Source organism: Tiliqua scincoides, chromosome 1, assembly GCF_035046505.1.
Source record: "Tiliqua scincoides isolate rTilSci1 chromosome 1, rTilSci1.hap2, whole genome shotgun sequence".
In the NCBI taxonomy this organism is placed as follows: Eukaryota; Metazoa; Chordata; class Lepidosauria; order Squamata; family Scincidae; genus Tiliqua; species Tiliqua scincoides.
In genome coordinates, this window is record NC_089821.1 from 294,757,101 (window position 1) to 294,771,159 (window position 14,059).

The 14,059-nt window shown below is 44.0% G+C and overlaps 1 protein-coding gene across 1 annotated transcript in view; it reads left to right on the top strand.

Moving 5' to 3' along the window:
• Nucleotides 1-10,483, top strand: part of GOLGA5 (golgin A5) — a 31,179-nt gene extending 20,696 nt beyond the window's left edge. Inside the window, exons 11-13 of the mRNA XM_066612184.1 lie at nucleotides 1,931-2,033; nucleotides 3,867-3,930; nucleotides 9,629-10,483. Coding sequence (XP_066468281.1) covers nucleotides 1,931-2,033; nucleotides 3,867-3,930; nucleotides 9,629-9,709 — 248 coding nt within the window. The 3' untranslated portion in view covers nucleotides 9,710-10,483. The remainder of the gene's footprint in view (nucleotides 1-1,930; nucleotides 2,034-3,866; nucleotides 3,931-9,628) is intronic.
• Nucleotides 10,484-14,059: the final 3,576 nt, after the last annotated feature.

Sequence of the window (14,059 nt, forward strand, 5' to 3'; positions counted from 1 at the left end):
CAGGCATGCTGCTGAATTTTGACAGAGATCCTCAAAACCCCACAGGAGATTAGCTGGTCAAATCAACAATTTTACTATGCTAAATGAATTGCAGTATGTGGATAGCATATAATGATCCTTTCTTCTGCAAAGGGAGAAGCACTGCACAAAGGGATTATGGGCTATAGGAAGAGACACATGGGGAGACGGTGGTTTCTGTGCAAGCAAATATGCTGTCATGATGTCCTGAACCCTTTTACTGCCCATTTAAAATAAAAGTTTTCCTTGGCTTCTAAGATGTTTTAGTTTTGGAAGAAAGAGCCTCTTTAGCTTTGATTGCTTGTTCCCAGGGTTCCATTGTCTAGTCTTTGATAATTTACAAGGCAGCCTGTTGAGAAATCCCAACTGCTTCTGTTTCCATCTGGTTGCAATCAACTGCTTAGCACTCATTTTAACTTTAAAAAAAATCCAATATGAAGAGATGAGCTTGCTTCCCATAAACTGTTTTAGATTCTCAGGTTTCATGTGGAGAGTCAGCATTTTTCATTTGAGACACTTTTTGAAGAACAGAGGCTGGTCCTACTGGAGCATTCCAAAATGTTATCTTGTGTCCACTGATGAGGGTTCTATGCAAAAGGTCCCACAATCAATCTGTGGCATCTCTGGATAGATGGAAATCACCCTTCCCTGATACCATGGGGAGCTGCTGCCAGTCAGCATACATAGGTGTTATTGAGGTAGCTGGGCCAATGGTCTGACTCGGTATAAGGCAACTTCATATATGAGCATCTTGCATCACATAGTGGCCAACCAGATGCCTCCAGGAAGTGCATAGGCGGGACGTGAAGGCAACAGTCCTTTCCCGTGGTTACTCCCCAGCCAGTGGTATACCTTGGCATTCTGCTTCTGTACACTTAGCCATTTCATATAATAACCTGTAAAGGCCTATCCTCCATGAATATGTCTAATCCCCTTTTAAAGACATCTAAGTAGACATCCTGTGGTGACAAATGTGCATTGTGTGAAGAAGTACTTTCTTTTGTCTGTTCTGAGCCTTACCAATTCTTTGCCCCCCTTTTTTAACCTATTAAAGTGATTACTCATGATTTTAGAACTAACTTCAACCCTCTTCTCTGCCTACACTTTTACCTTATTAGGAATGTTGCAATAACATGGTGTTTGGCTAAAGGCACGAGTCAGTCAATTAGTATGATGAATCAATGACTATACAAAGCAGACATTAAAAAGTGAAGATTTTAATCAGCATTGTCTCCATTAAGCAATTTCATTACTCATTTTGCTGGAGTGAACTTCTCTTGATGCTGATAATTACCTTAACAGGATCTTCCAAAGAATCAAAAATTCTGTGGGAAATTATTATTCTCCAAAGAATTGTAAGACTAGAGATACCTTCAAGGTTCAATCAATCTAATCTATCACATTTTTATACCGCCCTTCCTCTAAGGAGCTCAGGGTGGTGTATATCGTTCCTCCACTCCTTCTGTCCTCACAACAACCCTGTGAGGTAGGCGAGGCTGAGTGATAGTGACTGGCCCAACATCACCCAGGAAGCTTCTGTTCCAGCACCCTATAAATAAAGAAGCTGCATACACCAGTTCATTTCTGCTTTATTTCCAAAATTGTATCTCTACTCAGCATTGTAGCTGAAGTACTTAAAAATGAGTTACAGTGCAATTCGATGCATACCCACTCAGAAGCAAGTCTCACTGAGCGCAATGGGGCTTACTCCAAGGTAAGTGTGTATAGCAGTGCATACACCTGTAGCACAAACTGCACCCGTAGCACAGGGTGCTTGTCTCTTCTTCCCAGCTTGCCGGGCTGAGATAATGTGAAAATTAAATTTTGTGTGGTTAATTAGTGTGATTGATTGTTGATATGGTTTTTTCTTTGTTGCTAATTGAGTTTTAAAATATATATTTTTTCAATCTAGGTGCTCGCATGCGAAATGTTCCTGTCCTTTTTAGCGATATTGGCAATGTTGCAGGGATGTATGGCAAAGTCCGCAAAGCTGCCAGCAGTATCGACCAGTTTAGGTGAGGAAAATGCACCATCATGGAATATTTTCTTAAGTAATTAGAAGCATAAGGAACACTTTGAAAAGGCAGCAGGGTATGAAAATAGAGAATCCGATACATAGCTTATTTCTGAAGTAAGCCATGGCTAGCTCTCCTTTTGTGTTATTCCTGTCAGAACTGTGTCTTTGCCTCCCCTGGCCTGGTCTCTCATTCAAGAGAGGTAAGCTTAGGTCACTCTGGGTGGGAGGAGGAGGGGTCAGTTATGTTGACCATTTCTCCAAACCTTTTAATTCAACAGCGTTGTCAAAAGGAGTTGCGCTGTGTTAATCTCCAGAAGTGTTACCTCCAAGGCCTAATGAAGGGCAGCCACCACTTTTAGGGCCTTCAAAGTCTTTAGTAAAAAGGAAAAGATTGTTTTCTTCTCAGATTGTACCTTGGGCCTTCAAAATCTGCCTCCACTATCCATTTTTCTGAAGAACCACAGTATGTAGGGCAGGAGGTCTGGTCTAGAGGGTAGAGCCTCCGTCTGCCTGAAGATAACATCCACAAGGTCGCCAGTTCGAGGCCACTGGCACCGTGCGACCTTGGAGCAGCTGACAAGCTGAAGCCGAGCAATTCCATCTGCTCTGAGCGTGGGAGGATGGAGGCCAGAATGTGAAGCCAGATCGGAATGAAACACCTTGAATGTAGTCGTTCTTGAAAGAAAGAACCTTCTTTGAAATTGTAAAAATCCCTATTTAATAAGGGATTTAATAAAAGCCTGCCTATGTAAACCGCCTTGAATAAAGTCTTGAATAAAGACCAAGAAAGGCGGTATATAAATACCTGTTATTATTATTATGTAGAAATGCCAGAATGTTCTGTTATGTCATGGCCCTTCTGATGGAGGGAAGACTGAGAAGGGGCCCTCATACACTTACTGCTGTCATTTGTAGTTCCTGTAGTGAGGAAACCTGCCATTTAAAGTGTTACAGGTTTAGTCCTATCTTTCCCCCCTTGCTGATCCAGCCGTGCTGAAAACAAGCACGCTGTATCCAGCGTGGAGGGTGAAATGCAGCTTGGGAGGCTTTGGAAGGGAAAGAATTTAAATCCCCTTACCCGTCCATAAGCCTCCCACTCCACAGTAGGTCTCCTTGGACCTGCATCAGCTGTTTAGCTGGTGCAGATCCAGGGAGAGAAACGGGGTGGAGAGGCTCAAAAAAGAGGGGATAGTATCTGGCATGTGCTGTTATTGCCAGATTCACCCCCTCCCACAGCCTCTGCCCTGTTTCACCTTCTCCCTCCCACTGCCTTACCTGCTCCAGTGGGACCAGGGACGTCCACCAATGAATGGAGAGCACTGCTGCCTCTTGTGGCAGTACCCCCAAAATGGCCGCTAATGGAGCACTGTGCATTCCATCAACAGCTATTTTATGACAGTCCAAACCCAGATAGTGTTGGGCTGTTAAACTGCTATAGGCAACATGTATTTATTACATTTTATGTTCCACTCTTCCCAACCCCCCACCCAAGAGACCAGGACAGTGTACATAGTTCTGCAATCCTATTTTATCTATATAACAATCCCATGTGGCTGGTTAGGCCTAAGAGACAGAGGATGGCTCAAAGTCATCCAAGTGAGCTTTGAACACAAGTTTCCCCAGTCTCTGTGCCACTCTGGCTACTATACCATATTAACATGAGGAAGCTGGAATTGGACCCCTTTTTTCCCATCTTATCTATTATTCTAGTAATTAGTTTTAAAAGGTATAACTAGGACCCAGAAATCATTCATGGCTGGTGTCAGGGAAAATACAAGCAAGACAAAACCCATTTTTTCTCCTCTAATGCTTGTATTGTATTTGGTTACAGCATTCGTCTTGGAATCTTTCTACGACGGTATCCCATCGCGAGGGTATTTGTAATCATTTATATGGTGAGTCTGTTTAATCTCCTTAAAGCCCAGCAGTTTTAGTCTTTCTTACATAATGTATAATCTTGGTCTGACACGCATTGAATGGCATGTACAATAAAAATGGAATATCATTAATTTTGGCAGCTCATCATGCTTCAGAAGAGGGTTATGCAACCTTCATCTTGGAATTGAGCAGCATCGTAGACATTACTGTGACTTCATAAGGTGGTCATCTTTAAAAAAAAAAATTTGTATTTTAGTGTCATTTTACACTTGACCATAATTTCTAGTCATAAAATAGCTTAAAAGTTCCATAGTTAGCTCTCTTTTTAAGAGTAGTGTGATCTAGTGGTAAAAATGATGGCTCTCTTTAAGCTGTTTCTCCCCAAGTTTGCAACAGGGACCAAATGTGTACACCTCTGGGCTGGCAAAAATGGGTTTTTAATTCCGTTTGTTTTTCCTAGAGCAGCATTTTCAAAATGGAATCTCTAGTACAGCCTCCGCTAACTGGGCAGAGGCCCCTTTTAAAGTGGCAGATCCTCTATATTTAGCAGGGGAGAGAGTAGGGTAGATACTCAGAAATTTTTGCCAAGTAATCAACCTCCAATTATCACTTCACCTTATCTCCTTGTCAATCAGAGGGCAGTGCCTTTCAACTCTGAACAGTTTGCTCAGCTCAGGCAGGCACCTCCTTAGTTGCTATAGTTACTTTCCAGGGACATTCCAACCAAAGTTAACCTTTTATTCTCCTTCCTTCTGCTGCAGCCTGGTTCTGCTTTGCAAATGCTTGCAAAGCAGGTCTGTTTTTTGAAACACCAGGATGGGACCCTCCTTCCCAGGTTACAATTCAATGCACCCTTAAGAATAACACCCATGGAAAGCAGTGGGTGTACTTCTGAATAAAAAGGGTTGCAAATTCTCTGCTGTGAATTGAGTTGCACACTTTCAGTTATGTGTTATGGGTTGTATGTAGAGCTTCTGGCTTAACACACCAGACACCTTAAAGGTGGATTTGATTCATGGTTCTCCTCATGTCCCCATGGCACCTGTCAATCCTATTTTGTGGGATTCTTTTCAGCTTGTAGAACCTGAGGATGTGGACAGGATCCTTTGGAGTGTGAGGCCATCTGCCTGCCCGCTGGATCCGTGCCCAGCATGGCTGATTAGATATGCCCAGGAGGGACTGGTCGAGTGGACAGAGAGGGTAGTAAATTCATCTTTTAGGGAGGGGGTGGTGCCTCTGGCATTAAAGCAAGCAGTGGTTCGCCCCCTCCTGAAAAAGCGCTCTCTGGACCCCTCTATATTGGATAATTATCGGCCAGTCTCGAACCTCCCATTTCTGGGCAAAGTGATTGAGTGGGTGGTGGCATCTCAGCTCCAGAGGATCCTGGATGAAGCGGATTATCTGGATCTGTTTCAGTCTGGCATCAGGCCTGGCTTCGGGATGGAGACGGCCTTGGTTGCCTTGGTGGATGACCTACGCCGAGGGCTGGATGGAGGGAGTGCATCCTTGCTAGTCCTTTTGGACCCCTCAGCGGCTTTCGACACCATTGACCATGGTGTCCTTCTGCGACGGGTGGCCAAGGTGGGGATCAGGGGCACTGTTTTGCAGTGGTTCCGGTCCTTCTTGGCCAACAGGTCCCAGACAGTGGTATTGGGGGACTCCTGTTCGGCACCCTGGCCCTTGAGATGTGGGGTGCCACAGGGTTCTATATTGTCCCCCATGTTGTTTAACATCTACATGAAACCGCTGGGAGAGGTCATCCAGGGATTTGGAGTTGGGTGCCATCAGTATGCTGATGACACTCATCCCTATCTCTCCTTTCCACCTGACTCCAGGGTGGCTGTCTCAGTCCTGGAGCACTGCCTGGAGGCAGTTGGGATCTGGATGAGGGCGAACAAGCTGAGATTAAATCCGGACAAGACAGAGGTCCTCCTGGTGCAGAAATCTATGATCGCCCTGGATTATCGCCCTGCTCTGAATGGGGTTGCACTGAAAGAGCAGGTTCGCAGCTTGGGGGTTCTTCTGGACTCACAGCTCCTCCTGGATGTCCAGGTGTCAGCTGTGGCCAGGGGTGCCTTTGCCCAGCTTTGGCTGATGCACCAGCTGCGGCTGTACCTGTCTCAGGCAGATCTGGCCATGGTGGTCCATGTCATAGTGACATCAAGATTAGATTATTGTAATGCGCTCTACGTAGGGCTGCCCCTGAAGACGGTCCGGAAGCTACAGCTAGTGCAGAATGCGGTGGTTGCTGGGGGTCGGCGGTTTGACTCTGTCACGCCGCTACTCCGGTGGCTGCACTGGCTGCCCATTCGTTTTCGGGCTGAATTCAAGGTGCTGGTTATGACCTTTAAAGCCCTAAACAGCTTGGGACCAGCGTATTTGAGAGACTGCCTTCTTCTGTATAATCCGGTCCGTTCTCTAAGGTCATCAGAAGGGGCCCTGTTGGTTGTGCCGTCAGTGAGAGTGGTGAAGGGAATGGCAGCCAGAAACAGGGCCTTTTTGGTGGTGGCATCTGCACTGTGGAATTTCCTCCCCTTTGAATTGAGAGCAGCTTCCTCATTATTAATGTTCCGGCGGGGCCTGAAGATTTTTATTCAGGAAAGCCTTTGAGGCACCATAAGGGCTGTTTTTATAAATTTATAACTTACGTATTTTACTGCGTGCTTTCAGTCTGCTGCTATGTATTTTATCTTGTTTTTAATTGTTTTTAAATGTTTTGTATTGTTTATCTGTATTTTTTAACTTGATTGTGAGCCGCCTTGGGTGCCCTTCGGGGAGAAAGGCGGAATACAAATACAAATACGAATGAATGAATGAATGAATGAATGAATGAATATCCACCTTAAAGGTGGATTTGATTCATGGATATCCTGCAGTGGTTCCCTACCTTTTTCACTTGCATATCCCTTGGCAGCCCATTTCCATAAATTATACCCTTCATATTAGCAAAATGTTTGTAATTAATAACACAAGCCTTCATCTCCTCCATATGAAAGCCCAGACGTCATGTATTCATTACATATTTTCTCTTTTCATCTGTTTGAAGAACAGAGGACTCTGCCTTTGCACTGTTTTGCACCAGAAATTCTGAGAAATTCTGGGGGATTGATCACTTTTCATATTGTTTCAGCTTTTTTACTGTGCTGGTTTTCAGTCACTGGTTCATAGATGAATTTTTGACCAAAAACTAGCTATTTGTGGGGCTTTCACAGCCAACTAGCTACCTCCCTTCCTGACTTGCTGGTCCTTGCAAGGCATTCTGGTGCATGGCCTGCCTTTTTCTGCCATTATTTCATTCTTTTTCAATAACCCCTAAAGGTCCTGTTGAGTGTCCCTGGGAGTACGTGAATACCAGGTTAGGAACCACTGTTTTACTGGTATGTAGTTTACAGTGCACTTACTCTGATAGTGTTTACAAAAAGGTGGTGAAGACCAGAATTTAAAAAAGAATAAAAATGTATCTTACGATCTTTTACTATGTTTTTAATAAATTAGAGACTTCAGTTCTTAGGTAACAATTAGTGGTAGGTTATTTTTCAGGATCTGGCCTTGGGTAAAATCAGACAAAACTATAGTCAGACACCCCTCTAAGTTTAACCCCCGACTTATCTGAAGGTCATAGAAAATTCCGTGATTGTTGGCTCAAAACCTGCCCTCGACTTATCTGTGGGGTTGACTTATAGACGAGTGTCTGCAGTATCATTTTCAGGCACCTCTAAGCATGGGGGGTTAGGAATTGGTTGCAAATGACATGTGTGAGGTCCTCTGCTTAACTCAGTGGTTCCCAACCTGGCATTGTGACCCCCCCCCAAGGCAACAGGAATCACTGTGTCCCCTCTTAAGTGGAGGGGTGGTAGCAATGGCACTTCATGACAACAACCGGAAGTGGGTCCCAATCACATCACAGAGTTCTGAGGTGCGGGGAGGCCTGCAGAGGGGACTGTGGGGCACCAGCATCCTCCTGAGGGCTGGCATAACCCCCTGTAATTGGGAAACCCCCTTCCTTTCTCAACAGCAGTGCAATTCCGAAGTGCTGTCACCACCGTGTTGCCACCCCCATCCCAGCCCGCAAAGAGTGGTTTCCCAATCTTTGTGTAAAGATTGGGAACCACTGCATTATCTACTGTGGGAAATTGGGTAGTGGGCAAATGGCCCTTTTAGCCTGATCCAGCAGCCAATTTCTTAACTTTGTGAAAGGACTGCAGGGATCCCTCTTACCCAGAAGACCATGAAAAATCATTATTTTCAAGGCCACAGAAATAAAAGATTTTGCTTTATATATCCACTGGTTCAAACTAACATTTGCCTCTTGCAGTTGTCATTGACTGGTACCATGTTTTGTTTGCTGTGACAATCCCAGAAGGATTGCTCATTTTTGTTTCTTCAGGAAAGAATAAGTCCTTGGCCTGTATTAAATTATTAACATTTTCCACTAGAGGAAAGATATGGCTGTGGTTAGCAGAGGCAATCAGTATAAGAAACTCCATGCTCTGCCAACTCTCAGACTGTGGAAAACCTGCTGATTAGGGCTGCCACTTTTCTGGGCTATGCAACAGTAAAACACTGCAGGGGGCAGAACAGCACTACGGCCAGACACCAGCCTTCTCCACCCTCCCCTGTGCCAGCCCTGAATGTTAAACAGGCGATGTTGATTTCCTGCTTAAAATTCTTCAAACCAAGATTTGGCTGTTAAAATTCTCAGACTAGTATCCAGCTCAGTTGGTATCTGTAGCGTGAGTCGTCAGGGACTACCTTTTCTATAGTGTAACCTGTAGTCTCTTCAGCAACCGTTGTCACTGCCCATAGGAGTCCTACACAAGGTCACTGCAGTATTTGAAAGCTTTCACAATGTGTCAGGAACATGGCAGTTACACAAAGTCCTTGTCATGACAAATGTAAGTGTGCACATTCTGGCTCTGGTAGAAATATGAAGTTGAAACTTAATTTAATGAATGTCTTACAGAAGGCGTTGGTGTGGCTTGTGGCTGGGATCCAAGACCCTGTGCATGAGACACTGGCTCAAATAGGTTGTTGGGTAGCAGATAGAGTGCCAGCATTGTGCAGTGCATAGACTCTAGGGTGAAGACTGGAGTTCAAATCCTCATTCAGCTGTTAAGCTTCCTGGATGACCTTAAGCCGCTCACTATTTTTAAACAGTTCATGTTTCTGTCCCACTCGCTATTAAAAAAGACAAAGAAACTGACAAAATATTAAACAGTTAAAAACAACACTAATATGAATATATCTTTTTTAAAAAAAACACAATTAAAAAAGCAGTGTGTGATGTAGGCAAAACATAAAATCAGATTCTGGTGGCATAAAATGTTTTTTAAAATGACAAGTTCTTGACTGATCATCTGAAAATGATAGGAGGAGCTAACTTTACCCACCTGAGAGCGGAGTTCCGCAGTTGTAGTGTCACTCCTGAGAAGGCCCTGTCTGGGTGTAAATGGGGTAACCCTGTGTTTGTATATGTAACCTTTTTGGAGTAAGATGGGATACAGTTGGGATGGGATACAAATGTGTGTGTATCCCATCTTACTCCAAAAAGGTTACATATACAACTTCTATGTGTGTGTGGCATTCATTTCTTTCCATCGCTGCTACCAGCTATTGCCCAGTACTGAAATGGGTGGCACTGTTCTTTCTGTGTCTTGGAATGCCTGCCTTCTGATTGCATCGCTATGCACTAACTCCCATTTCTCCTTTTGCCAGGCATTGCTTCACCTCTGGGTCATGGTGGTTCTACTTACCTACACCCCAGAAATGCATCCTGACGGTCCGAAAGGGAAATAAAATGCAACTCTGGAACAGACCTGACTCCAAGGGTTAATACTGTATAGTCTTTCCTGATGGTGTATTTGAAGCCTCTGATTTAGATTCCTTGGCAGGGAGAGTTTGGGAGGGCATGAAAAAGAGGACAAGTGCTGCACCTGCTCTAATGCTGCTTTAGCAAACTTAAATTATTCAGCGGGTGTTCAGTTTAGTACTGTTCACTTCCATAAAACAGCAGCAGTTTCCTTGGAGAAGGGTTAAGTTGTAGTCTTTGTTTTGTCTTTCATCACTCTCTCTTATGGTGTACACACATCAGACATGCACACCTGCTAGAAGAACACTGTTTTGGGGGGAGCATAGATGTATGTGGTGCATTCTATACTTTTAATCCTACAGGAATTGGGCTATAATCAGGGAAAGTAACTGTACTTAGAAACTGAAATAATTTTTTTCCAGTTCTTCTGACGGTTTCTGCACTTTTAAAATTTGTAAATACATTCATTTAGCTTTTCTGGAACATGTTCATATGTTGCAGACCTGACAGCTGTTTGGCAGAATTACCCTATCTGTAAATAGCTTTAAAAAGAAATAAAGATATATTATGCATTGCTTTATTTTTGGTCCTTTGGTATGCCAGAAATGTATTCCATAGTCATGCAGAGAAGTGCTATTTTTAATGCCTTTTTTAATAGTAATGTATAGCAGTGTACATAAAGATATGTAAGATGGAGTGCCTTTGTTCTTTGCTTCTCTTCCACTCCCTTTAGCAGCCTTATTAAACCTTTTACGTCTTCAGATGTTCATGGTATCAGTCTTATGACATTGATATAACAATACTTATATAGTGATTTCTGAAAACACTTCACATGTAAGTATTATAGCAAGATAAAACAGGTATCCCCAGCTTTCTGACAGTTCATTTTTACGTTCCACTCTTTCCACACATTCCTACTATACCCAGAAGTCATTTGGTCGATGAAAGTGTCGACCCAATGTGTGGCAGCAGTTAAGAAGGCCAATTCTATGCTTGGGATCATTAGGAAAGGTATTGAGATCAAAACGGCTAATATTATATTGCCGTTGTACAAATCTATGGTAAGGCCACACCTGGAGTATTGTGTCCAGTTCTGATCGCCGCATCTCAAAAAAGACATAGTGGAAATGGAAAAGGTGCAAAAGAGAGCGACTAAGATGATTACGGGGCTGGGGCACCTTCCTTACGAGGAAAGGCTACAGCGTTTGGGCCTCTTCAGCCTAGAAAAGAGACGCCTGAGGGGGGACATGATTGAGACATACAAAATTATGCAGGGGATGGACAGAGTGGATAGGAAGATGCTTTTTACACTCTCACATAATACCAGAACCAGGGGACATCCACTAAAATTGAGTGTTGGAAGAGTTAGAACAAACAAGAGAAAATATTTCTTTACTCAGCGTGAGGTTGGTCTGTGGAACTCCTTGCCACAGGATGTGGCGACGGCATCTGGCCTGGACGCCTTTAAAAGGGGGTTGGACAATTTTCTGAAGGAAAAATCCATTAAGGATACAAGCCATTATGTGTATGCGCAACCTCCTGATTTTAGAAATGGGCTATGTCAGAATGCGAGATGCAAGGGAGGGCACCAGGATGAGGTCTCTTGTTATCTGGTGTGCTCCCTGGGGCATTTGGTGGGCTGCTGTGAGATACAGGAAGCTGGACTAGATGGGCCTATGGCCTGATCCAGTGGGGCTGTTCTTATGTTCAACACATGCTCTGCTCTTTCAACTTCTCTGCTGTTTTAAAGGCTGAAATTGCCCTCCCCCATATTGATTTGCATATGAAATGGTGATTCAAACTGTTTGGGGTGTGTGTGTGAGAGAGAGAGAGAGACAGAGTACCAACTTTAGCTCTATTCCCATTCCCAAAGGTGTTAATGAGAATCCATTTGCAGAAATCTTTCTGCAAGATAAAAAAATACATTTGCAATTTGCTTACTTTAAAAGTGCACTGGAAGCAATATTTGTAAACTAAAAAAAGATTAGGTTCCACTTTTTTCAACCATTTCCACTTTTCACCACTGCTCCAGTCCCTAACCTGTAAAATGAGAGGGGATGCTTGTACATCAGCCTGTAAGGAGAGTATCCTTGCTGTGCCACTGGGGCACTCGGGTTCAGAGAGAGTGACTTGCCTAACACTACTGAATGAGTTTATTGGAGAGGCAGGATTTAAACTGCGAAAAGTCTTTTGTACGCCAGTTCCTCATGACAGGCATTTAATAGGGAAAGAAAATCTTATTTGCACCTTCAGACTGGATTCAGTTTCATTAGAGTCTCTTCCATTGAAGGGGCTGCCAGATGAGAACCAAAGTAGCAACCTGGCTCAAGTTACTTTTTAACTTCTGTTGACTCTATGCAATTGTATAGCTTCCTGCATCTGTGAAGTATTGATCTGTCAATGCATGTTTCCTGTAGCCTTTTGATGTGTTATTTTGCTAAGAGATGACCCTTCTCCTCCCCCACCCCCATATTCTGAGAAATGCAGAATTGAGCTGAGTAAGAGAATTGGAACTTCGGGGGCATGAGGAAGAGACTGAAGCAAGCCTTCAGGCCTTTTGGCCGTGATCAGAGGCAAAGGCTTATGCCAAGGCTGGTTCATCCAACTGAAACAGTTGCTTTCAGGCAGCAGACTGGTGTGTGACACTTGACTCTGCCTGCTTGCTTCCCTTGTTCTCCTCCCTGAATTGGAAAAGAGGGGGATAGAGAGGAAGAGGAAATGCGGAGCGGGGAGAGTGCTGAGCTAGAACACTGGAGAGTGGGAGGAGTAGAGGCTAGTGCATCATTGAGTAAGGAGGGGTTGGCATTTAGCATGGCTCCTCAGGTATCAAGAGATCTTGGGCCAGCCCTGGGTTATGACCAGCCAGTTCTTTTTCATTCTGCCACTTTTTCTAGCCAGAGAGAATCACAGAGTTCATGTTTTATGTCCCTCCAACGATCCTCATTCGCCACCTCCTGTACCTTGTTAGTAAGCAGCCCTTGACATACAAGTTGGTTATTACAGTATTCATAAGAAGCTCTCTTAATTTAAGCAAAAGCAGCTGATGAGAGGAGACAAGTGCCTGCTGCCACTGCTTCTCTTATAATTCTCACCTCTGCTGTTTTCACCCATACATCCCATCATGAACTCTGCTGTAGCACCTGCCCCACTGGGCACATTGTGTACCGTATTCTGCAATGGCACCCTCGTCTCACACATGCAAAGAAATAGGTACTGAGCAGAACATGCAGCAGCTGAAACGTCTCTGTTTGTACATTAGGTCAATTTTTTTCCCCTTAGAACGTGTAGATGCTGCCTCTTCCTCCTTCATATGTGTAACCCACCTTTTCTCTATGGGGGTGGTATATGTGGATGACATTCACTTTCTCCCCCCCCCCCCATCCTCTCAACAATTCTGTGAGGTAAGAGAGGCTGCGAAAAGGTGACTGGTGCAAGGTCATTTAACCTAATGCCTTTCATAGCCTAAGCAGACATTTGAGCACAGGCCCCTGCAGGTAAAGTCCAGCACTCCCACAACAACTTATCCTAAAATAGACAGCTCAACAGTTTTACAATGAGGACTGCAACTGTAAATTTGATGCTTCTGTCCCCTCTTTATTTTGCCTTGAAAACACCCAGCTTACTGTACAAACACATCCTATATGAATACTCCAGGCAATTAAATTTGTATTTGTGCCCTGCAAGAAAAATGTCTTTCCCGTGCGGTGTCAGAGGCTCAGTGAAGAGGGGTGGAATCTAACTTTAAATCCTAATTTAATATTTGTGCTGCTTATCATTGGAACTAGAGCAGCTGTTGCTGTTCCATTGCAACAGCTTTAGTGCTCCCTGATGGAAAAATCAGCAGCAAGCTAATTGGAAAATGTTGTTTCAAAGCCTTTAGAAAAAACCAAGCTCTGTCTGGGGTAATGGAGCTCCCTTGCTCCCTTTGTCCATCACCCCTCCTTTCCCTTAAAGAAAACCTCAGCATATGGTTCAATAGGAAAGAGGCTTCCTTGAGACACTGCAAATCGAAACCACTGCAGGAAAAATTGCATAGCCAAGCCAAGAATTACCAAGGGGTAATTCTATGGACACCTTGTGTTTTTTTGTCTGGTTTCTCCAAGAACAATAGGTCCTAACCAGCCCACATAGGATTGGTATGTGCCAACTGATGAGTTATCCAAGTTTATCTGATAAGGTCAAAGGCCAGGTGGAGGTGCTCAGATAGTCATAAACCATTCAGGCTGATGGACTAGTGATATCACTTGTGCAGTCTCAGGGAACCCTAGAATCAGTGGCATAGCTAGAGGGGGTGCAAAGCACTAAGTTCTGTGGGGAACCTCACTGCAGCCAATGCA